This window comes from Hydra viridissima, unplaced genomic scaffold (assembly GCF_058129835.1).
Source record: "Hydra viridissima isolate aposymbiotic clone 2 unplaced genomic scaffold, HvirCarnegie_v1 scaffold_5, whole genome shotgun sequence".
NCBI classification, from domain to species: Eukaryota; Metazoa; Cnidaria; class Hydrozoa; order Anthoathecata; family Hydridae; genus Hydra; species Hydra viridissima.
In genome coordinates, this window is record NW_028324304.1 from 4,262,890 (window position 1) to 4,290,081 (window position 27,192).

The window sequence follows — 27,192 nt, forward strand, 5'->3', positions numbered from 1 at the left end:
AGGAAATTATCTCATTGTGCATAGTTTTCCTAGCAGCTGAGACTTTTTCCGGTCATGACTCAATGCAAGTGTCCGTATCGAAAATAGCATGGAAAACTGACCACCCAGCTCCCTAAAATTGGTTTGAATTTTTGAGAGATAATAAAAAAAAGTAAATGAAAATGGGTCCAGATGTGTAGGGCTAATAATAAATAAGGTTTTTTAGCAACTTGAAAACTTATTGACAATAACAAATAGGTTTAATATTGTAATTTCGGAAAGTTCTTGAACATTTGATGACGTTAGGGATTTAATAGCTTTAATAGATTTACCAATAAGAATTGTAAATATGTGTTTGTGGTGATTTATGACGGTTTGTGGAAGGATATTTTGGGAAAAGCATGGGGTATATATAAAGGAGAAAATTTGTAAAAAGGGGAGAGTTAGTTAGAAGAGAAAATTATTGCTATTTAGTGACTTGTTGATTGCGAGAAAAAAAACTACAAGCTAACCGGGCCATGGAACCAAGTATGAGATTGTTTGATATGTTTGAAACGTATGATGGCACTTCGGATGCTGCTGTTTGGATTCAACGAACAAAAGTGATTGCTGAAATTCAGAACTTAAAGCTTGAACTACTTTTTCCGATTCTTCTCAGAGAAGCTGCTTATGCAGTGTACGATGCTTTAACCGCGGAAGTCAAAAAAGATGTAGTGGAAGTCGAGCGTGTGTTATTAGCGGCGTTTTCTATAGATGCCTACACTGCATATGAACTATTCACAAAACGAAAATTATGTGACGAAGAAAAAGTTGACGTGTTTTTAGCTGATTTAAGACGATTAGCCTATCTAGCTAAATTACCAGAGGAGTCTGTGCGTTTGGCGTTTGTTGTGGGTTTGCCAGAAGTCTTATCATCAAGATTTCGAGCCGTAATGGACCCGATTGATAAAATGTTACCCAGAGTGAGAGCTGCTATGAACTGTGCAAATGTGATTGACAGTGATGCTGTTGGCGCTGTGTCTAGACGCCATGCTACAAAAACTGCGTTAGTGTGTTACAACTGTAAAGGTTTGAATCACATTGTGCCGTCATTAATCAAGACGAATTAGTGAAGAGGGGAACGTCCGCTTATGTAGACGACATTTTCGTAGACGAAAGTGTGGTGAGTCTTGATTATGTCAAGAGGCATTTTTTGAAATATGGTTTAGAGAGTAAAGATGGTGAGCAGATTGATGATAATGGAGTTCGTGTGTTAGGATTGTGTGTGCGCAAGGTTGGTAACAAACTGATGTGGTCCAGAGGGAATCGAGTTGATGCTATCTCGCAAAAGTTAACCAGGAGAGTTGTGTTTTCAATCTGTGGACAGTTGGTAGGACATTTACCCGTGTGTGGTTGGTTGCGAGTGATTTGTAGTCTCTTGAAGAGGAAAGCTGTCAGTCTGACGACGGGTTGGGACGATGATGTTTGTGATGAGAACGTTAAGTGGGTGCTTCAGGAAGTATTTGCTGAGGTGGAACGCTGCGAGCCTGCTTGTGGTGATTGGGCTGTGCGTGGTGATGAGGGAAAAGTGTGGGTTGATGCCAGTTCTTTAGCGATTGGTGCTCTTATTCAAGTTGGGGAGACTACTGTGGAGGATGCAACATGGCTGCGAAAAGAAACGTCTGATGTTCATATAAACATGGCAGAACTAGACGCTGTGATACGGGGAATGAATATGGCTCTGATGTGGAAGCTGAAGAAAGTGACTGTTTTTACCGATTCCGTGACTGTGTACCACTGGGTTTCTGACGCCCTTTTGGGAAAATCAAGGTTGAGATCAAAAGCGACGGGGGAAATGCTGATTCGAAGAAGACTGAGCGTGTTGCAACAACTAATTGAAGAATACGATGTTAGCGTCGAGGTGAAACTCATTCCTTCTAAAGATAATTTGGCCGACGCATTAACTAGAGTTCGCAGCAGATGGCTCAACAAACTGACTGTGCCAGAGTGTCGGAATAGTTGCATGGGAGTCGCAGCTACGAAGGCTGAAGCTATTTCCAATATACACAAAAGAACTGGACATTTTGGAGTGAATCGAACGTTAAACTTTGTTCGTAAAACAATTCCGACTGCTACTGAAAACGATGTTCGAAGTGTGATAAAAAATTGCGAACCATGTCAGTCAATAGATCCAGCGCCAATACGGTGGGAAAAAGGAAAATTGGATGTTAAAGAAAACTGGGAGAGATTGGCCATGGATATCACGCATTATGGCACTGACAAGTTTTTGAGTCTAATTGATTGTGGACCTTCAAAATACGCGTTGTGGCGACAATTATCGAGCTCATACGGAAGTGTTGCCATAGTCCGAATACTCCGTCTTGTTTTTTGTGAACGTGGAGCACCGTCTGAGATATTAACTGACAATGAGCCAACATTTAAGACTAAAGAGATAAGGAGTTTCCTTGATAGTTGGGGAGTGCAAATTAGATATAGAGCCGCTTATTATCCTGAAGGAAATGGAATTGTGGAAAGAAACCACCGTACGATCAAGAGAATAGCAGAACGATCAAAAATGTCGATACCGGAAGCACTATATTGGTACAATGTCTCAGCCGACAAAAATGGTGCAAGCCCGATGGGCAAAATATACAGCTACCCCATTGGTGTGAAAGGATTGAAAAAAGAGAATCTTCCTGCACGAAATGTCCTGAACGAGAGATTTCGAATTGGCGATAAAGTCTGGCTGAAACCACCAAATGCGAGGTGCCATACAAAGTGGCAACCAGCTACGGTAACTCGGAATGCGTTAAACCAAACCGTAGAAGTGAACGGCATTCCGCGTCATGTGAAACATGTTAGACCTCGAACTGATACTCAGCCCTACATTATCCCTGATGAGGAAGTAGAGATGAATGTTGAAACTGATCAAGTGGACGCTGAAAACCAAGGAGATCCAATTAAAGATGTATTAGAGACGAACGAGGAAAATATCGACGCTGAAGATAGACCCCAAGAAATCGACATGCTTTTGCGACGGAGTGGTCGGGAACGGCGCATGCCTTCGAAATACCTTGATTACTATTTGGATGATCCGTAAGGATCAAGGAGGAGTGTAATTTCGGAAAGTTCTAGAACATTTGATGACGTTAGGGATTTAATAGCTTTAATAGATTTACCAATAAGAATTGTAAATATGTGTTTGTGGTGATTTATGACGGTTTGTGGAAGGATATTTTGGGAAAAGCATGGGGTATATATAAAGGAGAAAATTTGTAAAAAGGGGAGAGTTAGTTAGAAGAGAAAATTATTGCTATTTAGTGACTTGTTGATTGCGAGAAAAAAAACTACAAATATACACTTAGTGAAGTTGATTTTTCGTTTTTTTGTGCATGCAAAATCATCAATAAATTGGTCTTAATTTATTTTTATCGCTATTTCATTCTCAATAATTGCCAAACTGGATAAGCGTTCTTGTCCCATAAGTAGATCGCAATTAGGGGGTAAAAGTTTTTTTTTGTTGTTGTTTTTGGTTTGTTTTTTGAGGGAAAATGCTTGAGAGTATTTGGCACGTTCTGACTTAAAAGATGACGATTAAGATTTGAAAAACAAAATTATCTTCAGGGTATTTGACTCCTCAATAGGAATTTATATTGGAAATTAGGGTTGCCAGGTGTCCGGTTTTGAACCGGACAGTCCATTATTTCAATTGTCTATCCTGTAAAAAACAAAAATAAATACCGGACTTGTAAATGTCCGGTTATTTCAAAATTATGGAATATCTGTTTTTCTTCATTGATTGTTTACGCATTATTTTTAAAAAAATAGCCAGAATTTATTATTTTTTAAAAATAATAAATTCTGTTTATTATTAGTGAAAGTTTTTAGTTACGTTTAATTATATTAAACGCAAAGGAATTTAATTTTCGAACGTTCAAATTTTAGAATTTTTATTGGAGTATTGAAAGTTTGTGTAAATAATAAAATAAACGCAAACAAAAATTTATTAAAAACTGTTAAATTTTCAGTTTTTTGCAATTTCAAAAAAAAAAGAAACTACAAAAAGCATTCGAGACTAAAATTAAATATAATCATGAAAGTAAAAAATAAAATATATTCGAAGCAGGTAGGATGTATAATAGCACTATTAAAAACTGAAAAGAAATTAACAATTACTATTGTTGTGTAAAAGTAATAGTAAATGTACTTTTCTGTACTAATTTACTTCAAGGCTTGTTTTTAAAAGGTTACGATTTTCAAATTAAAATTGAAAATTAGTATTGTATTGCAGTATAAAAGTAATGGTAAAAGAACTTTTAACTTTGATAACTTTTATCAAATTCGAGCAGAAGGGACGGGGGTCACAAAGGTTTCTATATATCTTTTCATATTTTATTATTAAAATTTAAAAAAAAGTAGGGGGTCTCTCGGCTCATTATTCCTTGTATATCCTCATAAAATGTATTGTAGTATTAGTATATATTGTTCCGTCTTTAGTTCTCCAAATGAAACAAAATGAATTTTCACGAAGAATGTTGGGGTCGGGGGGGGGGGGGTCGGATGTATGAGAAAGTGTCCAGTTTTTTTAGAAAAGAAATCTGGCAACCCTATTGGAAATTCAAAAACAACTTTAAATTTGTGTAAACAATGTGTTCGTTGCCGTAAAAAAAATTAAATAAAATAAATCTTTGCGTAAAAAGTCTTTTGAAGACCCTTTTTTTAATTAAAGTAATTTAAGCGATTTATCCTATAATCATGGAAAATTGTGATAGTTTTGAAGAAGAGGAAGCAATAATTGCCACCGTATTTCAAAAATACAAGAGATATGAAGTGCTTTCTCAAATGGTAGCCTAGCAACAGAGTTTCTGAAGGAACCTCATCAGTTTATACTGCCTCTATATACCAGAGCCAACGATCAGTTGGCATTTAAAAAAACAAAAAAATGGAGAAGGTCTGAAGAAAACTGGTTTTGAAATTTTATTAACTAAATTTAAAGAAAAACTGTTGATTGAGCGGATTGGTGTGTTATATGATTTGGGCGATCCTAAAACGAATGATAATTTAATTAAGGCTGCTTCAGACATACGAAAACTTCGTAAATCTTCAGATTTAAAAAAATTACAATTTAAAAATGGAATCCCAACTGAGTATTGTTTAAAATCTTTAAAAGAAATTTAAAAGAAATTTAAAAGAAATTCTTGAATAGTTCTTCGTTCTCCTGAATCTCTATTAGAAGAGCAGCACCACCAGGTTTTAGTAAGCAAAATAAAAAGATTTTCTAAACATTTTCAAAATGTTTTAGGAGAGAACGGTTTACTTCATGTCCTTGATCATCCAGATGCTTTTTAAAATGTCGAGGAGACACATTTTAAACTGAACCCGAGTATTAAAAGTGCTAAAACAGTTTACAAAGTTAATTCATAAAGACCTAAATAAAGGACCGCTGCCTGTTGCTTTGGAGCCAATCGTTCTATGCTGAAAAACCCAGATCATTTTGAAACGTTTACTAGGTTGGAAGATCTTGCATATGTTTTTTGAACTGTCGATTCTTTGAAATGCTTTTTCAAAGATTTTATTAGGAGAACTGATGAGGAAATAAAAGATGTTGCACGTCCTGTTTTTCTATTTTAAGAGAATCATTCAAATAATATAAATGTTCATTTATTTAAATGGTGCAAGGATCAGAGAATTTTAATAAAAAATAATCTGAAATTTATATTTTTGTCTTTTTACATTAATGGGAGAAGCCTTTTGATGTGATTGTTGTAATAGGATTCAAATTTCATAATTAGACCTTTTTGCAGATTAATCTTTAAATGAGATATATTTGACATAGAGGTTTTGCTATATTGCTTTAATCAACATGGACATTTGTATGTACCAATGTCATTTTATTTTGTGCTTTTTTTGACATATATCAATGTCAAATATGATATGTCAATTATCGTATTGTCTGATTGCTAGGTATGGGGTGCAATTTAGAGTGATGGTTACTCAGAGCTTGTTCAGAGTGAAGGAAACTTTAATTCAGCTAAATATGTTTTTATATACAGAAAGAACTCTTTCCAATATCTCAAGTGATAAAATGAACAAAGTTGACTTCCTATTTATGAAAGATGAAGCTTTATGTCACACTGCTCAATCAACGCAAGATTGGTTTAGACAAAAGGGGATCAATAAACTTCCATGGCCAATTCCGTCACCAGATATAACCCCTATTGAACAGTTTTGGGGCATATTAAACCGAAACTCCAAAAAAAGAACAGAAAGTCACCTTCTAAGGCCGAACATTTAAGATTATTGCGTCACACATGGAAGAAATTCCTCAAGATGATATTTGTCAACTCATTACTCCCATGCCTAGAAGGGTCCTTGCATTAAAAAAAGCAGAGGGGATGTCAACAGAATGTGGAAACTTTTTGCACATAAATCCGACTGATTCGCATACCAGCATTTTTCGGATTACGGAGAAAAAACATCAGGTCTACGATTAGGGTAACGATTATGTATAAAAAAAAACCGGCATAGGTACATAAGCGCATATTTATTTACGATTAGTGTCTCTGCCTTTTTAAACTATATACAGTAAATATTTACATATTTACAATAAATTATATAAATGATGAAAGTACATTAATATAACATAAAATACTTCAGTTCAAAAACTTGCATCATTATGTGCACTCATTAAAATTAAAGTTTTCGGAAAGGTCTCGTGTATTGAGAAAGTTTTCGGAAAGGTCTCGTGTATTGAGACTACAAGTTAAAGGATCTCAGTGAATTTTAGAGTAAAACTAAGTAAACGCGGCAAACAAAAAAACAGCAACAAAAAAAGTGGAAATTGAAAAATTTGCATCTTAAATACAAAGTGCTTAAAAATAAAACGATGCTTAAATATGATTTTTTTTTTATAAAAATGTGAATTTAATTTGTCAGAAAGGAGAAAAAATTCTTTGCTATTTTTGATTATTTACACTGAGAAATATTGATTTAAAAATTATTGCAGCAATCACACATTAAAATATCATATTAAAACCCTTTTTTTTCCCCTACTTAAAAAAAGTTTTAAAAAGAAGAAACGTGTTCAAATTGCAAAATTTATAAAAATTCTTTATCAATAAATAGTGAAGATTCACAAAGATTCACGAAGATCATATGATAACAGAAGCGAAAGCAAACACTCATTTCTCTTTTAAACCAAACAATCAGCAAAAAAGTGATTGAAAATAATATCAATCAATTTCTACAAAGCCTGTAAATAAAAACTTAGTAGATTCGTCATCTTTCAGTTTGAAATCTTGAATTTTCTCCATACAAAATGTTATTTCTCAAAAACATGATTCGAGATGCCAGGTTCTTTTCGTGGATCTTTAAGTAAGAATTTATTTTATTTACATTCAGAAGGGAAAGTGATTTTTAGCAGGGAGAGTTTAAAAATGACTTTATCTTACCATCACGTTTCTTGTGATTAAAAGGCGAGCTCTGTTTTAATTCAGTCATACTGCTATTTGGAGATGCATCAATCTAAAAGTTAAAAAAAAAAAATCTTGAGAGTACAGAATAATAAAAAAAAAATTAAAGCTAAATGAGGAACTTGTTTCAAACTCAGTTTTTCTTATCTTTTTTGTTTACACCACTATAGTTGTTACCTTTCGTTTCTTATGCTTTGAAAGAGCAACAAACACGACAATAATGACAATCCCGATTACAATGATCACCACAACAACAATGAGCACAATATAAGAGCGATTGACTGGATCATCTGGTTCATCAGGTTCAGGTGACTGAGTGGTTGTGAACTCTTCGATAGTAATAAATGAATCCATAGAAGAGTTAATCCAAACATTATTTACCAACAAGTTTAGCGAACCATTACTTATTAAACTAACCATTAAATCTTTATACTGATTGCAAGCTAGTTCTGGTCCTGTTATTTGAACACTAACAATGATACTTCCTATTTAGAAAAGTGTAAAACATTTCTATTGATAACGCAAGAGTAAAACAACTTTTAAATCACATACCAAAAGCAATTTTTTATTTAAAAATTATCAAAAGTGTTTGTCTCTTTCAATCAGATCTACCTTGAGAGACAGAAAAGTTAAATAAGGCTTTTGATTTTCAAGAAGCAAATTAGTTCTACCTTCAGAGATGGAACAATTAATTGAGGCTAATTGATTTCTAGATAACCATGATTTACAAAAGGCATCTGTTGCATTCCAAAACCCTCCTAGATCAGTAACTGTTTTGTGAAAATCAACCTTGTATATCAGTTTGAAATTTTTTGTAATATTTTTTTCATAAGATGTGTCTGATCCATTTTGTGTGCGTGTAGTTTCTGTATATGTGGTTGTTGGGATTTTATTTGCAGTAACTGATTTTGTTGTTGTTGTTTTTGTTGTTGCTGTTTTTGCTGTTGTTGCAATAGTTGCTGTGGTTGTCTGTTCATCGGGAACATTTTCCAAAGCCAATGCAACTGGACCAGGAAAAATGGAATTGCATATGCTTGTCTGATCATTAGTCAGTTGATTGAAATTGTCATCAGTCCAGCTTTCAATTTTTGTATCATAACGAATGCACTATTAAAAAATACAAGATCATTTCATCACCATCATCATAACCATCCTGCTCATTCTTATAAAAATTGAAAAAAAAAATAATTTACAATTGCACTATCATTTTTAGGGAACTCAATGTTAATTAGATCTCGTATTGATTCATCTTCCATAATGCAGCTTTTCATTGGATTGAGAATATAAGCTTCAATTGAAAAATCAAAAGTAAAGTTGCCATTAGGTTGTTTACTCATCACATCTTCAAAAAACTAAAATGTTTAAAGGAAGCAATTAGATCAGAGAAGATTACAATTTTAAAAATTTCAATGATCTTTGATAATTGGCCAGATGGGGAAAAGGAAATCATAATCTACTTTACTAAACTACTAAAATTGCTCAACACATTTATAACATTTCATTTTATGGAATTCATAATTGCTAATTTAAAACTAATGTAAAAAACTAAATATTTGCTTTAAATAATGCTTACAATAATAGCTCCAATAAAATATCCTTCACAGATATGACCATCTTGCTGGCAATCCCAGGAAGCATAATCCTCATTTACAGTAGAACTGTTAATATAGACACAAGTTTCAAAACCTAAATATGCAAGATTTCTTCAGTTAAAAGCATAAAAAATACTTGACATTAAACATCATAAATTTCAACAAAGTTTGTGATAAAGATTTAATTCTTAAAGAATATATAAACAATATATATAATATATATAATATATAACCATATATATAATATACAAACTATATAAACAAACCTGAAAAACATATTGAGGAATTATGAATTGTATCTGTAACTCTATAACAGTAAAACTCAACATTTTCATCAATAATTGTTGCCATACTTTGACCAGAATCAACAATTGAATTACATAGAGATTCAAGAAGTGTCTTTCTTTTAGCTAGAAATTCTTGTCTTTCATCGAAAGTGTCTTCATTAAGCGGAAAAATAGCTTTACTGGTTGATGAAATGTACAGCTTAGCCTGGAGTAATAAAACCAAAGAAATCAGCTTCACAAATAACTTTTTTTGTAAAAACCTATAAAGCTTAACCAAAGATTAAGATAACCAAAGAATAAGGTAAAAGTTTTTTTATCTACTATCTTTGTTTACAATCTAAATTTTTACTTACTATCTTTGGTTATCTTAATCTTAAGACTTATCTTAAGACTTTTTTTGACTAACTATGAAAAAATAACATAACATGAAAACATGAAAAAATGAAAACAACATGAAACATTACCATGAAAATATTAACAAAAAATTTTATCTTTATTCTTTGGTTATCTGAAGACTTTTTTGACTTACCATAAGATAACATGAAAAAATTAAAAAAACAAAACAAAAAAAAACATTCTTACAACTTCTAAATCAGTTAGATTTCCTGGATTACAGAAAGGGTAATAAGTATCATTACTCAGAGATCTTCTTTTTCGAGCAACCTAAAAAGAAAAACTTTATTCACTAACTTTGTCATTGTCATCAACTTAACATCAACATGCTATTGTTTAACCATCTATAGATAGCGTGTTCATTTTAGAGATGAATTCAAATAAGATCATTTTTTCTCTTAAAAAAAAACCTTCAAACAACTCAACTTCATTTCAAGGAAAATGAAAAACAGTTGTTTTTTTTAATTTAAAAAATCAATAAAGCATCAACAAATAAAAAAAAACACTCATTATAAAAATGACAATTTAAAACAACATTTCTGACATTAACATACAGATGTAAGCGTTATGTGTATACAAATGATTTTTTTTTACTTACGGTGGACTCTGCACTACTAATACGACTTGAGCATTCCTTTCGTGTCAATTTTGAAGTTTCAAGTGGTTTACCATCTTTAGGTTTATTAGAAAAAGTATCACTTGCTTTACAGCAAACTTGATCACTTACTGATGCCAAATTCTTAGTTACCTAAAAAAATAAACAAATCAACAATAATACAGTTTTATTCTTAGTATGGTTTTTTAAGTTAATTCACTAATTTGATCAGTCAACTCACTAAAAGTGATTTTTTCAAAAGCAGCTTCGCACTGATGTTTTGTGAACATTTTTTTTTTAAACTTTTTTTATTTGGCATAAATAAAAACAAAAAAGCTACCTCTAAAATAACTGCATTCATTGCATCTGCTTCTGACTGATCCAATCCAACATTTGTTGAGAGTCTTGCGTACAATGGAAAAGCAGTATCTAAATAAATCCATGACAATAAATTAATAACTAAAAACCAAATTTATTACATTAAACTAATTTTTGAAAAATTAAGTAGTATACCATCTTTTTAATTAAAGTTTCTACACAACATACTTTTTGAAACCAAAAAAAACGTTATAAAAACTTATAGAAAAGCATTTTTCTAATGATGATTTTATATATACCAATCATTACGCTTGCATCACTGATTTGTGTAAGTGAATTTAATGTTTCTGTAGCTAAATCTGCCATGCCCTTTTCGGTATCATTGATCAAGATTGACAAATTGCACATAGTTTTTCCAAAGTCATTTCTGACGAGAAATTTAAGAGAGAAATTCCCATCTAGAAAAAACGAGTTTTAGAAATCAGCAGTTAATCTTAAGATTTGTTCTTACAAAACTGATATTAAAGAAAAAAAATTACCACTTGGAAATTTCAATGATACCAGATCAGTATTTGCAATTGACCAAACAAAATCATCACCATTCTTTTGTATTTCCAAAAGAGTATTTGTAGCAGAACTGTCATTTGACAGCTTTATAGAAAACAAAGTATCCATAGCAATCCCCACATGTGGTTCTATACTAATATCACCTGAAAAAGAGGTTGAACTCAACAACAAAAAATCCTCTTTTTTCTTGATAAGATAAAAAAAAATAAAAAAAATATATATAACAAAAATTTAATATTACAAACATTTTAATACCATGATTGATTTAAAAAGCTCTAACTATGTTGGTCTAGTTTATAGAACTAAAGATTTAAACAAACTAAAATACTTTAAAATGAACAAGTAAATGGTACATTATATCTCAATTAAAAAAAGATACTATATAAATAAAAAAGTAAAATTTAACTGAAGTTATTAAATAAAAAATCAATAGTACAATATGATCATTGTATATACTTTTTTATCATTTACTTTGACTTAACAACTTTTTCTTTAATACTGAGAAACCAACATTTGGCTAAGAAGTGACAATCCACTTGTCAATGTTAATCATTAAATATCAAATGTGTGAAAATTAAATTATTATATAATGTAAAACTAATAAATCTAACAAGCAATCACTCACAAAGATATGGTTTATCTTTAACTACCATCTCTACATTTTCAGAAGCACTAGCCACAGAGTTGACTGCCTCAATTAAATAGTTGTAGATTCCAGGTGTATCTGATTTTATAGTAATCTTAGCAACAGATGACTTTTCAATCCAATAAACCATACCACCTAACTTGGAAGCTAAAAAATAAATGAAGTTTTTTTTTTTGAAGACATTACTCATAAAAATTTTTTGAAAAAACAACAAAATAAATGAAAACAAAAAACATCAGCTTTAACAAATATTACCTATATTTCCATTTATTGTTAAATTCATAATGGATTCTAAGTTGTATACAAAACAAACAAAACCAATTCCTTGTTCTTTGCATGTTATTAATGGAGGAGCAGGCTCTTTGTTGTTATTGAACTGCTTACAAACTTTCATTGATTGAACTGTAGCACAAACAGTGACACTGTAAAACAAGCAAAGTGATTCTCATTTTTATGTCTTTGACTTAATATGACCTTTGTCATACTAAGTGGGTGATGCAACTATACAGGGTGATGCAACTATAAAGGAAAGTATTTTCATATACTGGAAAAATGACAAACCAACAAGAGACAAAAGGCTTACGATCCTCCACAAGGAACAAATGCACCATCTTTACATATATCACCATTACAAACAATATTGGTTTCATCAACATAAGGTCTCTGAGCAACTCGAAAAGGAATAAAAGCAGGTTGATCCCCATCTTTGCAGCCACCTTTATCAAGACCTTGTTAAAAAAAACATTTTCTAAATAGATGGAACACTTGTGCTGGCAATTTTAAAAGTTATTATTTGTAATGATTGTTGCTATAAATCTTTTGCTCATTAACATACAATAAAATAAAAATAATAGCAACGAGAAAATTTTTGTTTATCAATGATTATGTTATTTTTTAAACATTTTTTGATGAAAATCAAAATTTGAAAACTTTGGCTGGTATTTTGAAACTTTTACAGAAAAATTTCAAAATTATAACAACTGTTATTTTTCTAAAAAAAAACATATTATTTGTATTATTTTTATAAAAAAAACTTTAATTAATTGTATTAGTTTTATAAAAAAAATTTTAATTGTATTATTTTCAGAAAAGAAAAATTTACATGCCTAAAATTTCTAATTCTCCAGTGCCAAGTTGAATTTCATAACTTGTATTATACATTACATTGTCTACCAGTAAGCTCAAACTAAGGTTGCCTACCTAAAAAAGTACAGTAGCGTAACACTATTTTAATCAAAAAAATATTTTATGCTGAAAAATATATCACTTGACTGCAACTACGGTAGCTAAATCATTTTAAACGAATCTAATTCAAAATGTAAAAAACATAATTTACTCACTTGGCCAATGTATTTGAATTGCTGAAGAAAAAAAAAATCAAAAAACAAATGATACTACAAATGCATTCAGCAAAAAAATATAACAAAAATAACAACATCTTAAAAAAGGTTAGCTCAAATAATAATCACTTAATAGAGCAACTCAATATTATAGCTCTATGGAACAAATGTATCATACCCATTCATTATTCAACTTAAAGATTTGGTCTTTGCTTTCATATAAGATCTGATCACCAACACTAAGCTTCCAAGAATGACCACTTTCTGGTGGCTTGCCACATGACAGTTCAGCAAAAAAATGGTTATCTAGAAAAATCTTTTTTATATTTTCGCACTTTTTCTTTATGAGAATTGTAAAAAGCCACCCTAATAACTATCTTTGTCTAATAAATAGTATTAAAAAAAAAAAAACCTTAACATTTAAAAATAAAATCTTGAAAAAAAAATCTGCACCTGAACGAATACTCAATATAACAGCATCCACCTCAAAGGTATGCTCCTGACAACAACTATCATCAGTAGCACAAATCCTAAACTTATCTCCATTCTTTATTTTTGACCTTTTAACAAAACAATGATACCAATTAAATTAAAAGCAAAAAACTTTGTAGCAAGAACCTCTTAGTTAACAGTAACTTACTGTGAAATAACCATGCATCTTTCACTGATCTTTAAAACAGCTTCAGAACTTTTATTGTCACTTTTAACACTTCTTGATACACTTTCATCAATACACATCCATATTTTGCCATTTTGGCATTGTGCTTAAATTATATAGAAGTTATACCATGAAATTTCATTAGTCAATCAAAGCTTGTACAAGAAAAATAAATCATAAATCCTTGATTATCAAAATATGAGATTCATTTAAATTTTGTACAACTCACTTAAATACAAATAGAAGACTTACAAATTCGTTTTGGTGGGATTGTCTCTAGCTTGCATTCCTTCTTTGGTAGTTTTATTTCATTTTCACCTGTCTGGTTAAAACAACTTGTAATGCATTTTTGTTTGATAGAAGAAACTGTGGATTCCACAGGTAACAAATATTGACTAAAGAAATACACAAACTTTATTACCATAATTTAAAAGTTAGCTGGAAAAATAATATTAATGAGAGCTTATTATTGGCAACAAACAATGTAAATGAATACACACTCCAAAAACTAACTCCCTCACTACAGATATAAGAACTCTCTGATACTTTGAAACACATACAGTTTTATAACAATAACACAATTTTATACAAGACAAGTATATGAGTTGAATGTTGACATCTTGTATAAGATTGTATGTTACATTAATAAGAAAACATCAAATGATACATATTCTCTAAATACAAATAATGATTATGATAAATTTTTGCTGGATTATGGTTACCAGCATCATCAGCTCATAAAATTGTTTCAAGTTAAAAAAACAGTTTAAAATTAACTGACTCAGCAGTTGAATTACTTCTTTCTTTTTTATCCTTAGATAAAAACGTGAAAAATGTGTCCAAAATTTAGTCTTAACAAGTTGCTCATTATCAAGATTAATACCACCATTTAGAGGGGAACATTGGTGTCTCTATCTCAAGAGCCTCACAGACTGTCTGATCAAACTTTTTTGTCTCTACTTTAAGAGTTTAGTTCTCTCCCATTGATGTTGTTGAGTTCAAGTTCTAATTTTTAACTTCATTTTGCCAATCTACTTTTTTAAACAGTTACATTCAATTAAATAAGTTCCAGGTTGGCTAATGCGTAGTAATTTAAATTTATTTTTACACACTTGGCAGTAATCTTAAATTAGGATTAGATTTAAAAACTACTCTATATTGAGCTTTTCTAAATATTTTGCTTAATTTTGGGGGCAGTGATGGTATCCATGATAATGATAATGTATGGAGGGCGTCACATTCGGATTGAATTTTATTGTTCTTTATGGACCATTTTATAGTAATTTGGTTAGCAATACTTACCAGTTGGCTTTTGACACAGCCATTTTATTGAATATTTGAACTAGAAAATCAATTTTGTAAATGTGAATCACTTTTAAAAAACCTTTAAATATTGCACCTAAAATTTTTGGGTTGTGATTTGAGTGAGGTTTAATTAGAATATTCTTAATGGCTTCTTTCCTGTAAACTTTAAACTTGTAATTACTTTTGTTGTTGTTCATTATTGTTACATCAAGGAAGTTCAACGTTTTATTTTCACTTTTGTTTTCGATTGTGTATTGTACTGCAGGGTGTTGTTTATTCAAAATAAGTTGGAATTGCTCTGCTTCCTGAATTTTTGAAAATCTAGCATGACTATCATCAACATATCTTAGATAAGATTTTAAATCAAGAGGAGGGTTTAATGTTTTTGCAATTTTAAAAGCATTTTCTTCGTGGTATTGTAGAAAAGATTCCACCAGTACAACCATCAATGAAAGATCAATCGGACTGGAACTCTTTAATTCATGAATTTCTTTGTTCTACAAGATATAATAACAGTGTAAACAAAGCTCTATCAGCTTTTTTGTTTTTGAGATAGTAAGCTTGGTTAAAACATTTGTAGAAATTATCTTTATCTTATTGATCAAAAAGAATCAAAGAAGCTTCTTTAAGTGGAATTGATGGATACAGATTTACTACATTAAATGAAACTTGAACCTCATTCTTTTCTATATTCCATGAGTTTGCTTTGTTAATAAAGTCAAAAGAATTTTTCAGCCGTGTTTTGTTTTTTTTTAAGACAGGTTGCATTGTCTTCACTAAGTAGTTAGATATTCCATAGTTAGACATGACGATAGTTGATACTACTATTTTAAGACAAGTATAGTAAGTTGCACTAAAGATAAACTTTAATGTTTTAAAAAAGACTTTCTAAAGAGAGAAACACACCAAACCCCCTCTATCTAAATCTATCTCAATAACTTTAACTGTATCTCACTATACCTCATAGAAATAAATTTTGTTTGAGCATTTAAAAAAACTTTGTTGAAGCATTTAAAAAAAACTTTAAAAACCAAAAAGAACTTTAAAGACCAAACAGAGAATGACCAAATAGAACAAAAACTAATGAAATGAAGTATTTTCATTAAAATCACTGCCATTATATTTAACACACAAAATATGCTTTTCATACCTTGCTACTACTTTCCATCCTTGACAAGGTTTCACATTCAGAGGGCATTTGAAGAATAACGCATCTCTCTTTTGGTAATATGAGTATGACAAATCTGGCACTGAACAATTAACGTTAACAATCTTTTCAATGAGGTTCATGCCTGAACATGATTGAAACACCATTGAATGTTTACCTGGTGTACAAAATGTCTCTGAACAAAGACCATTCACTGGTTTTTTACACGTATAACTATTTTTGTCATCATACTTAATGCAACATCTTCCATATTCAATCATTTTCAAATCCTACACAAAAAGAGGTCATTCTGCAGATTGTAGTGTTACCCAGAATTTAACACAAGTTTTAAGTAGAATAACAATTAAAATTAACTCTTAAAACCTCAAACAAGAAAAACTGTTAAATAAGAAAAACTCTAAAACAAAAAAAAAAAAACTAAAAATTTATTTACCGTTAATAAAAGACTGACAGTGTCTCCCATTTCAACTGTTTCTTGCAGCACATTAATTGAGAGTGGTTGTTTGGGAGGAATAGTTATTTCTCCAACAACTTTATTATTGAAAGTTAGATTGAAGACACCTGCTACTAATGGTTGATTTGCCAGATAGCTGCTACAGTTAACTGTATACTTATTGGCATAATCATCAACTGGACATCCCTTAAACTTTTTTAGGGAGAAATATTGTTTAGTACTGAAAGGAAAAAAAATTAAAAAATTATGAATTATTTTTTCAAAATTAAAAATTATGAACAAAGAATAAATGAAGAACATTTCATTTTTGAAAAAAAAAATTTTTTTTTCATTTTAACCATTAAATTAATCTAATGAAAACAAACAAACAAAAAAACTAATTCAACAAAAATGAATCCAATGAAAATGAAAAAAATAATAATAACCCAATGAAAATGAAATGAATGCAATCAAAATAGCTTTGCACAAATATAACTGAAACTACAAGATACATGTTTAGACATAACATTTATATATTTATAAACTCAACCTTTTTGTTAAAAAAATCTCTGAGTCCCCAAGATCTTTACTTAAACAAATTGCCAAAACATTTCCTTGCATCAGGTCCCAATACTGTGTGATGTATACACTTTCTTCTGCACATTGTTTCCCAGTACTTTTGCAAATCCCACACTTTTCATCAATTCCTTAAATATCAATTTCAGATTTGGCGGTAAAGATTATTTTTAGAAAAAGTTCAAACATCAAAATAAGGAAAGAAAATACTGTTTGGCAATGCAGGGTGTAACTACAACATTTTGAATAAGCACAATTTTAGCCAATATTCACATTCCTACTGATCAAACAGGAGATGTAGAAGGCAAGAGAATTGAGACACAATTTTAAAACAACAAAATTGTTAAATGTATGATCTACCAAAAAGTAAAAGGGAGCAGTTGAAGGAAATGAAAGGGAGGGGGAGGGGGAGGGGGAAGGGTTTAAAAGCTGAACATGCTTTTATAAGAGATTTCATTATTTTTCAATAATAACTTTTGACAAAAAATTTAAAATAATAAAAACATTAAAGACTCCAGGTTTGAAAATATTTTTTTATAAATAAATTACCTGATGAAAAATCTTTTCCAGTTTTGCCACCAACACAGATTCCACATTTATTAGGCACTGCACAAGGATCTGATGCATTAGCACATGAGTTATTATAATAACATCTTCCATTGCTACTGCATATTGGAATACCACAACACTGAACACTACCTGCACTAAGTATTTGATTTTGTGGACAGCCGCATTCTACCTTTGATGCCATGCATAAACCACCACACTGAAGAACTCCACTACCACCTGGTATACCCTTACAGTCACTTTTACGTAAATCAATATCAAATGAAATTTGCAACTCTGTTGAGTATGAGGCATTTAGCATAACCTTACACTCAGTACTTGAGACGAATAAAAAGTCTCTACTAATAACTGTAGCCTTAATTTGAGGCTGACAAGTGCTGTTTATAACAGAAAATTTTAAACCATCTAGAGTATTTGAATCAACCATCAGACATTGCAATATCACATCATTTAACTTAGTGCCCTCCATTTTAAAGTTTGATTGACACATTTTACTTTGAAGAACTCTTTTTGTCACTAGAGTTGGCTCTTGTTCTGTTTGACAAACTTCTTGACTGTAAAATGATATTCAAAAATTTTAGATTTTTAAATTTCAAAGTTTTTTACATTAAAAAAAAAAAAGAAAAAAAAAAAAAAAAGGATTTAATTTTACATTTAAAATGGTAATATATTTTTATATTTGATTTTATTTAAGTTACTCATAAAAAAAACATATCTGTAGAAATTTTTGTAGAAAATTTTTTGCAATATTGAAATAGGAATTCATCATAGAGTTTTATGGAAACTAACTCTTAACAAATATAAAGCAATTATACAATCAAAATAGCAACATGCATACCAAAAAGTTGCTCCGTTTGTTATACCAAGTCTAATATTAAAAAAAGGAATTGTATTAGCGCAAAAAAAAAAAAACTCTATTTAGCATCAGAATTTTACATTACGAAAGAAACCACAAAAGAAAAACTATCAAAATTTTAAAAATGCTAAAAACTCAAGTTTAATGTTGAAAAAAAAATTTAACTTGCTTCAACTTGCAAGTTGATGATAAAAAACACAAACAACTCATTTTTGTTAACAAGCACTTAGAAAACATATTAAGAATTTTTTTATAACTGCTTCCAAGTTTTTCTTAAAAAAATTTTAATCTGATACAATATTGATAAATACTAATTTCTGTAATAAAAAAATCATTTTTAGTTGAAAACTGATGCAACAAAAACTTGTATAATAAATTGTACTTAATAAAATGATAATTAAAAAATAAGCAAAGCAACAAATACCAGATATAGAAGAAGTATTAGTTCCTAGGAAGTTTGCTTCACTTTACTTAAATACTTTAAAAGCTTTTAAAAGAATTTATCAGATAAACAAGCAACAGAAACATACTTGTAACAAGTATCATATGATTTTTCAGCTACACATTCATTGTTAAAGATGCAAAACCTTGTCCCACTAGTACATTTCTTTACACCACGTTCTGCAAGCCAATCTGGATTTTGCCAGTCAAGCACATTTAGTGCACTATCTAGAAAAAAAAGTTAAAGTGGATGCTTACACTTGTATTAAATTATAACTCTGTGTATTACCTTCAGGTTTAAATCTCCAGGATTGAAGAGATAAATTTTGTGTCTAGAAATTTATTTTTTTCTAAAATCTTTTCGTATTTTAAAAACTTTGGAAATTATGTTAACAGTTCTTTGAAATTAATTTTATGACTTGAATTGAAAACTTTTATCAAATTTAAGCTTTTTTTTTTTTCCAAAAACTGCAAAAAAAAAAAAAAAAAAAGGTTGCACCAATGAATTTAAATATAAAAAAGTTTAATTATCTAGTTAAAACAAAAATAAGTAAAACTGAGAACTGAGCTTTTTTAGAAATACTATAGTTAAAAATAGCAGCAGTAGCAACACTTACTACTATCATAAATAATGGCGGTAGTATTAATGATTTCTCAATATCACAGAGCAATTTGAAGAGGCAGAAAAAGTGAATGAAAAAGCTCAAAAAATCAAGTAAGACCTTAAGATAAATGTCTTACTCTACATTTTGATTCAAAGATTATGACCAAAACAACAGGTCAGGCCAGAAAAAACTTGCAGTGGCAGAAGTTGCAAGTTATGTCTTTATGAAAAGTATGAAGCAAAGAAACTTACTGAAAAAAAAAAAATCAAAATGTAACTTTTATTTTACTATTGTTTTGTATTTAATTTTGTAATTATTGCTGCTAGGCAAGAAACTTTAAGTAATACTCAAAACTGTACTTTCAATGTTTTAAACACACACATACTTATACATGTGTGTTTAAACAAAGTGTGTGTGTGTAAATATATATATATATATATATATATATATATATATATATATATATATATATATATATATATATATATATATATATATATATATATATATATAAACAATATGTATAAACAGTAAATTCATACTTGCTGTCACGTTATATGAATTTGGTTGACATGATTTGCAAGTCATTGTCATAAGCAAACCATTTAATTCTTCGCAAGGTACTGATTTTGGTTCCACAGTGCAGTTCTCATCAAAAAGTTTCAAAAATTTCCAATACAACTGCTGTTCATATTCTGGATTAGACATTCTCCCTTTGATCAGGGAATTCACATAATCTACAAAACTAGCAAACAAACTTTTATTTAAAGTTATAATACTGCTGTTAGAGAAACTAGAAATCTTTACAAGGTCCCAAATACACTGTTTTTTGCACTTCAGTTTGTTGACAAACTCATTCATTAAACTACATTGCTTGCTTTCTGTAGCGCACATTTTGTCTCTTAATTGAAGGAAATAATCTGAATAATCATTATATGAAAAAGGATTCTGTTTCATAAAAAGATTTAAAATGTAATCAGTAGCTTCCAAGGGTTTTGCAAGATTTTTTTGATACGCATATTGTAGAGCATCTAGTATTCCTCCAGCACATGAAATGTTTGAAACATTTTTGAACAAGTTTGACTTATCAAGACATACATTACAAACTAAACAGTAACACAAATATGTAAAAAAAAAATATTTTGTACAATAACAATTTTTATTTAAAAATCAAAACAAGAAATAAAACAGAATTTATTTAGAACATATTTAAATCTAAAAAATTACCTAAATAAAAAAAGATCTCTGTAAAAGCAACAGAGTAGGAGCTTAAACTTACAGCTTTTTGGATTTTTCCCAACACACTTCTCTTGCATTATTACTTTAAGTTTTGGTAACTGAATTGTGCTAAATAAAAAAAATCTGGTTATTTGCAAATATTTTCCAAATAAATTGATGAATGTAAAACTATAAAATGCATAAAGTAAGTATCAAACTAAAAGTATTTGTTTCTTCTGGAAAGAATATGTTGATAACTGTTACAAGTATTTAAAAACTGGCTTAAGTATATCAAGTATAGTTATCCCAGTAAATGATGCATAGAAATAAGAAAAGAAATGAAACATTAAATTTATCTTTGAGGAAAAACAAGATGAATGGCAAGAAAAGACAAGTAGAAAGATGAACAGCAAGGTTTTGACAGCTGAAAAATTCTTATGAAATTAAAACAAAAAATTAAAAAGTCAGAAAACTGGACAACCTGATTGCTTAACAGATATTAGCTATATCATATTGTTTATTTATTACTAACCTTTTTATTAAACCAATCCAAATGAGGGATACACATATAACTAGTAGAACTTTTTTTTGAAGTCTTTTTTTATTTGGATTAATGAATTTTGTGATTTCATATGATTTCATATGATTTCATATGATTTCATATGATTTCATATGATTTCATATGATTTCATATGATTTCATATGATTTATTAGAAGTATGATCAGGCACATAAAGAAAATAGCCATTCACAGAAAACGAAGCTACGCTGTTGCATATAAAATCTGTACTCACAGGTTTATCATCAGAAAAGTATAACTTATCGAGGATGTTGTTCAAGACTTTTACTTTTTCCTAACTATTACTTATACTTGATGTAAATCTCTTTTTCAAACAAACAATATTGTTACTTAAAGGCAAGAAACAGTAATTCAGAAATCACAAGCTTTTACTTTTAGAATTAAGTAATGTTATACATGTGGTTTCCAAACTTACCAGATTTTAATCTTTTAGATTATGGATTTTAGATTATTAAAGTATAGCATTGTTGCAACATCTCTGTAATATTAAAGATTTTCTCAAAGCCAACAATATCAAGACTTTTGTGATTACGTCAATATATTTGATCTGAGAGCATATTGAAGGAGCAATTGATGCTCAAGAGAGATATATTCAATGAACCTAATAAAATTGCTTGACTTGGGGTCTCAATTTGAGAAACAATAATTTGTAAACAAAGCGTTCAACCAGTTTGCTTTCAAATATGAGCAGCAATCTAGATTGCTGCTCATTCCGAAGTATTTTACTAATATTTTTACAATATATTTTGGAATGTGTCACACAAAAAAAATATTTTTAGAAATATACAAATCAACTTATCGCAACAACTTGCCAAAAAGTTAACAATTATATAACAATTAACATTTTGAACTTTAGTTGCATTTTAAAAATCAATTTTTAAAAAAATTAGCAGTCCATTTAGTAGAGTTACTTGTATAAAATGTTATTTTATTACTCTTTTAAAATTTATTTATTTTCATTTTGTTTACCACCCAAAACAAATATTTTATTTTAATTTAATTTTTTTTAAATTCAATTTAATTTTAGATGAAGAAAACTTCAGAAACCAGTTAGAAAAAAACATTATTTTTACAAAACTTTAAATGTGTTTCAGTGTTTTACAGCATATTATCACTATATGTTAACCATTGGTGCAAATGATCACATGATCACAATTACAAACTTCTAGTTTATTGTAAACTCACCACAATCTTTCCACAACACTTTTGCATGTTTCTCTAAAATAAAATTCAAATTGAAATTCAAAGTTAAAAGTTATGTAAAACAAAGTTAAAAATTAAAAATTTAGGCAACAACAACAACAAAAAAAGCATGTTTATTCAGGTTTTATTTTGAAGAATTTAGCCTTATGATTTTTTAAATACTCTTATAACAATACTTGTGGTCTGCTCAAGCTAACAATCTAGTTTATCATTATATAAAACTTAGTTCAACTCATTAAGTATTATAACTTTTTAGAAACTGAAAAAAAATTTTTGATTGCAAAAAATAAATTAAATATTTTTAGATGAAAGTAAAAAAGTGATGCAGTTTCAGTTTTTACATTTGAGGTTCAGAGTAATTTTTAACTGTGAATTTTTTTGGCTGATCTTATTTTCAGAAAATAATTTTGACTAATAAAAATGGAACTTTGTTCCCCTCACAAGGAACATTTAACTTTTAATAACAATTCTAGTATATGGATCATTATATAATGCAATTTATTTAACAATAAATAGGAATATTATTAGTAGAAATTGAAACTAACATTAAAATAAAAATAAAAAAATGAAGTTAACAAAATAATAATAATAATTTAAGCATGAATCTAAAACAAGGAAAAAATTCTAACCTTTCAATTTTACATTTATTTGCAAAATCAGATTTTAGTATACAAGTCCCTGTCAGCACACAAAAGACATTAGGAGAACTGCAATTAAAAACACTTTCATCACAGTCATAAAATGTGTTTATCAAGTCCTGTAACTTTGGACAGTTGTCAATTTGAGAATTGCATACTTCTATTAATTGAGATTTGGAATTCATAATTAGAAGATCTTGTGGAGAACTGTTTTCCAACAACTGTAGAGTATCATTAAGAAGGAGTTCTTTGTTGTCTACTTTTAGTCGTAACTTACGCAATATTGCTGACAAATCAAAGGAGCATTTTCGAGTAATTTGATAAGTATCTGAGTTGTCACAAACATTTTCATCTTTGTATATAGCACAGATGTCATTTAGTTGTTTGTATTGCTGACAAGCTAATAAATATTAAAAAATTGCCATAGTTTTTAAAATATTTAAACTTAAACTTAAAAATGCATAGAAATTATTAATGAACAATAATTAAAAAATGTGAAATACATTTTTGACATTTAAAATATGTGCAGATATATAAAGTAAATTTAATGCATATAAATAATATAAATTGATTTTGTTTTGTTTATGATTATATAATTAATTTATGATTCTTAAAGAATTATTAAAACTAAAGGGAGGCTAAAAGATATAAATTGTATATAAAATTACCACATGCTGGTTTGAAAAAACACATATTGTCTTTTTCAATACACGACTGGTTAAATAGAGTATCTGTTTTTGGCGTCACAACAGGTTTGGTGGTTGGTATTAGACTTGATGCTACTTGTTTATTTGATGCTGAAGGAGTTGATATTGAAACTGATGCTGCTATATTACCAACCTGATTTACTGTTTCAACTTTTTGAATTGGTCTTGAGCTTGAAAAAACAATACTTGCAGAACTTTTTGATTCAGTATTTTTTTCAACTAAAACATTTGAAGGAGATACATTTAGCCCATTAAATGCTGATGAAGATATTGGCAAAACAACATCAATTGGTTTTACATTCACAGATGGATTATTTAAAAAATTTTCAAACTTTGTGTTTTGTACCACAGGTAGATTTGAAGGGAATGTTGTAATCTGTATTGAAGGTGTAAGTAAAATGTTATCAACTGATAAAGTAAAATTAGTATCATTTTCCACTGCAGAAACATCAATTTTTAGTGCAGGTGTGAGATTAGGGAGTTCCAGTAACTGAGCACCAGTCAAAACAAATACCACAAGTATGTAAACAAAAACTAAAAAAAAAAATAATAAAAATAATAAACATCTTTTTTAATTTAATTTTTTTTTTATAGAAAAATAAGATATAATTACTTCAATGGATGGAAGGTTTTAAATACTGAAAGGTTTGAAGTCATCATTAAGTAGAAGTCTAATAATCAAAAATTGTACTTTATTGTACCCATGCAACAATGACTCAGAAAAGACAAAAATAATATCATTTTAATTCCCTTTTTTATTTACAGAAGAGTACTAATATTTTAATAATTATAAATTGTAAAGCTTTTGAGGAATAAAAAGCAATTGAATTCAAAAAAAGCACTTATTTAAGGCTTTATAATTTCTGTTATGAAAAAAAAAAAAAAAAAAAAAGACAAAGTCATGTAGACAATTTGTTTATAATTTTTTGTTTTATGAATATTGTTTTTACCCATCAAGTATCTTTTTACATACTTTACCCATCAAGTATCTTTTTACATACTTTACCCATCAAGTATCTTTTTACATACTTTACCCATCAAGTATCTTTTTACATACTCTTTCACCTTGACTAGAATCTAAATTGTTTGTAATGGAATTTTTATACTATTCTATTTTAAAATATTTAATATTTTAAATAAATTAAAGGTTTAATTTTTTTTTAGAATTAGTCATTAGTATGATAAGTTCATTTTAGTCCTTCTGTAACTTCTGCAGAAAAAAAGTATATTTAAATAAATTTTATTGAAATATTCTTATAAGAATTTGTGAGATTTGTAAAAACTTTGTTTTAATTGCCAATGTATATTAGTGTTGTTCCATTGAAGATGAATCAACATTTGAGGTAAAACTTGGTGTCAATAGGAGGATTTCAGATTGGGTGGCTAAAACAGTTGACATTGGTTATTGTAAATTTTTTTGACTTACATCTGGATTTTTTATATGAAGCCTTTTAAATGTCTAAATTATGCAAAATCAATAAAAGGGTCACAAAAAGAACAAGAAGTCACTTTTTTTTTTCTGCTTGAAGAGGCTGAGTCAAGGGCCCTGTCAAGATATTATTCCTTCTTTAATGAATTTAAACATCAATTGATTTTGGCAAAGGTACCCATTGAATAATGTGAATAGTATCACTCAATTATGAAAAGGTACAAAAATAGACAACATCCATTTCTTCTTAAATTGCATAATTTCTCAATTATAAAAGTTTGAATTGTCACTAGAGAATCAGCATGTGATTATTTGATTGGAAAAACTAACAAACTCACGACATCCATGGTTTATTTTTTAAATATTTTTAGAAGAAATAAAATCCCAATTTAAAGATTTTTGTTTAAGCATGAGAAGGATAAATTTTAGGAAGTGTCTCACACCCTGCAGTAAAAATCTTCTCCTCTTTTTTTATTTATATAAAAAAAGAGAAGAAGATTTTTATATATACTGCATTGCTATATATGCTAAAGAAATGTTTAAGTTTAGAGAAATAGGTTTGTATATTTTGGCATCGTTTTAATCGGTAAATTTCATGTTTGAAGGGATTATAACTAAAGTAAAAAAAAAAAAAAAAAATCTGGAAAATAGAATTGAGTTCTTTTATCGGAGGACTAAAGTAAGAAGACCACTATGTCAGAAAAGTTTACCCAACAAAGTATTTTTCTTGTTTATTACTTGAACGTCCCGTTGGTACTAATTGCACGCGAACTTAATTTGTGGCCTCCAATATCTTGTGATTGTGAGTGTTATTTTAAAAGTCTGTGTTTTTTTATTTAACAATATTCAACATGTCTGCAGTTAATCAAGGTAAGTTTATGCTTTTTTTATATATATTTTAGTTTTTTCCATAAACTATTAATCGTAAATATTAGGAACTAAAGTGGTAAGTATTGAATTTTTCTTTTTATTTTATTTTTATGTTTTACTGATTTAGAAAAAATACAAATGTTTTAATGTATTGTTTTAAAATTAACTTAAGCTAAAAACAAGTGTCCCGAAATTCGTTTTATATAATTTTTCAGCGCCCGCATCTTCAGTCACCCAATTAGAGTTTTTCAATGAGTGGCTAGAATTGAAAAATTTTAAATGACATGATTACTGTTTCGGATAAGAAGAGTATCTTTAGATAGAAATAAAATTCAGCAGAATAAACAGGAAGTTTTGTTAAAAGTCATCAAAAATATCGAACTACGATGGACATGGTCGTATTAAGGCGGGGGCGGATGGGGCTGCAGCCCCAGGCCCTTATAAAAAAAATAGGCCCTAAGGCCCGTGACTTTTTTTTTTTTTTTTTACTTTTTTTTTTTTTTTTTTTAGGAAACCAGATAAATATTCCTGTTTCTCAGTTTTTTTAAATCAATTTATTAGGAGCTGCGGAGGCGTTGTGAATAAATAAATGAATAGAGATATACTATATCTCAATCTTCGTATATTTGGCGGAATTTTGGTATTCGCAAATATTTTTTAAATTATCTTTCCGCATAAAGATGTTTTGAGAACATTCAAGTTATTTATGTTTCCATCTATGTCCGCACAACTATCAGTTTTTAAAAAACACGCTAAAAAAATTAACTTCGT

At 29.2% G+C, this 27,192-nt stretch overlaps 2 protein-coding genes across 4 annotated transcripts in view; one reads left to right on the plus strand and one right to left on the minus strand.

The window, feature by feature from the left end:
* Positions 1-509: 509 nt before the first annotated feature.
* Positions 510-3,262, plus strand: LOC149888089 (uncharacterized). Its single transcript, XM_090088999.1, has 2 exons — positions 510-1,032; positions 1,080-3,262. Exons 1-2 carry the CDS (start codon positions 510-512, stop codon positions 3,056-3,058), a joined length of 2,502 nt encoding a protein of 833 aa, XP_089945125.1. The 3' UTR covers positions 3,059-3,262.
* A 3,596-nt stretch (positions 3,263-6,858) lies between these two features.
* The window catches only part of LOC145189329 (uncharacterized), a 28,941-nt gene continuing 8,607 nt past the window's right edge, over positions 6,859-27,192 (minus strand). Inside the window, exons 1-33 of one of the 3 annotated variants that reach the window (XM_090086844.1) lie at positions 26,262-26,446; positions 24,084-24,656; positions 23,407-23,815; positions 22,760-22,792; positions 21,057-21,124; positions 20,320-20,883; positions 19,262-19,400; positions 18,714-18,743; positions 17,858-18,429; positions 17,283-17,439; positions 16,733-16,973; positions 16,282-16,568; positions 14,079-14,221; positions 13,809-13,932; positions 13,622-13,728; positions 13,347-13,474; positions 13,169-13,189; positions 12,935-13,028; positions 12,412-12,556; positions 12,084-12,250; positions 11,808-11,975; positions 11,155-11,325; positions 10,915-11,073; positions 10,638-10,726; positions 10,301-10,450; positions 9,892-9,972; positions 9,289-9,514; positions 9,004-9,116; positions 8,624-8,782; positions 8,102-8,537; positions 7,608-7,915; positions 7,410-7,482; positions 6,859-7,326 (exon numbers count right to left, since the gene is read on the minus strand). In XM_090086844.1, coding sequence (XP_089942970.1) covers positions 7,280-7,326; positions 7,410-7,482; positions 7,608-7,915; positions 8,102-8,537; positions 8,624-8,782; positions 9,004-9,116; positions 9,289-9,514; positions 9,892-9,972; positions 10,301-10,450; positions 10,638-10,726; positions 10,915-11,073; positions 11,155-11,325; positions 11,808-11,975; positions 12,084-12,250; positions 12,412-12,556; positions 12,935-13,028; positions 13,169-13,189; positions 13,347-13,474; positions 13,622-13,728; positions 13,809-13,932; positions 14,079-14,221; positions 16,282-16,568; positions 16,733-16,973; positions 17,283-17,439; positions 17,858-18,429; positions 18,714-18,743; positions 19,262-19,400; positions 20,320-20,883; positions 21,057-21,124; positions 22,760-22,792; positions 23,407-23,815; positions 24,084-24,108 — 5,634 coding nt within the window. In that variant the 5' untranslated portion in view covers positions 24,109-24,656; positions 26,262-26,446 and the 3' untranslated portion in view covers positions 6,859-7,279. Of the gene's footprint in view, positions 7,327-7,409; positions 7,483-7,607; positions 7,916-8,101; positions 8,538-8,623; positions 8,783-9,003; positions 9,117-9,288; positions 9,515-9,891; positions 9,973-10,300; positions 10,451-10,637; positions 10,727-10,914; positions 11,074-11,154; positions 11,326-11,807; positions 11,976-12,083; positions 12,251-12,411; positions 12,557-12,934; positions 13,029-13,168; positions 13,190-13,346; positions 13,475-13,621; positions 13,729-13,808; positions 13,933-14,078; positions 14,222-16,281; positions 16,569-16,732; positions 16,974-17,282; positions 17,440-17,857; positions 18,430-18,713; positions 18,744-19,261; positions 19,401-20,319; positions 20,884-21,056; positions 21,125-22,759; positions 22,793-23,406; positions 23,816-24,083; positions 24,657-24,735; positions 24,789-26,261; positions 26,447-27,192 lie in introns of those variants that run through there. The other 2 variants (XM_090086845.1, XM_090086843.1) reach the window with 2 other exon arrangements.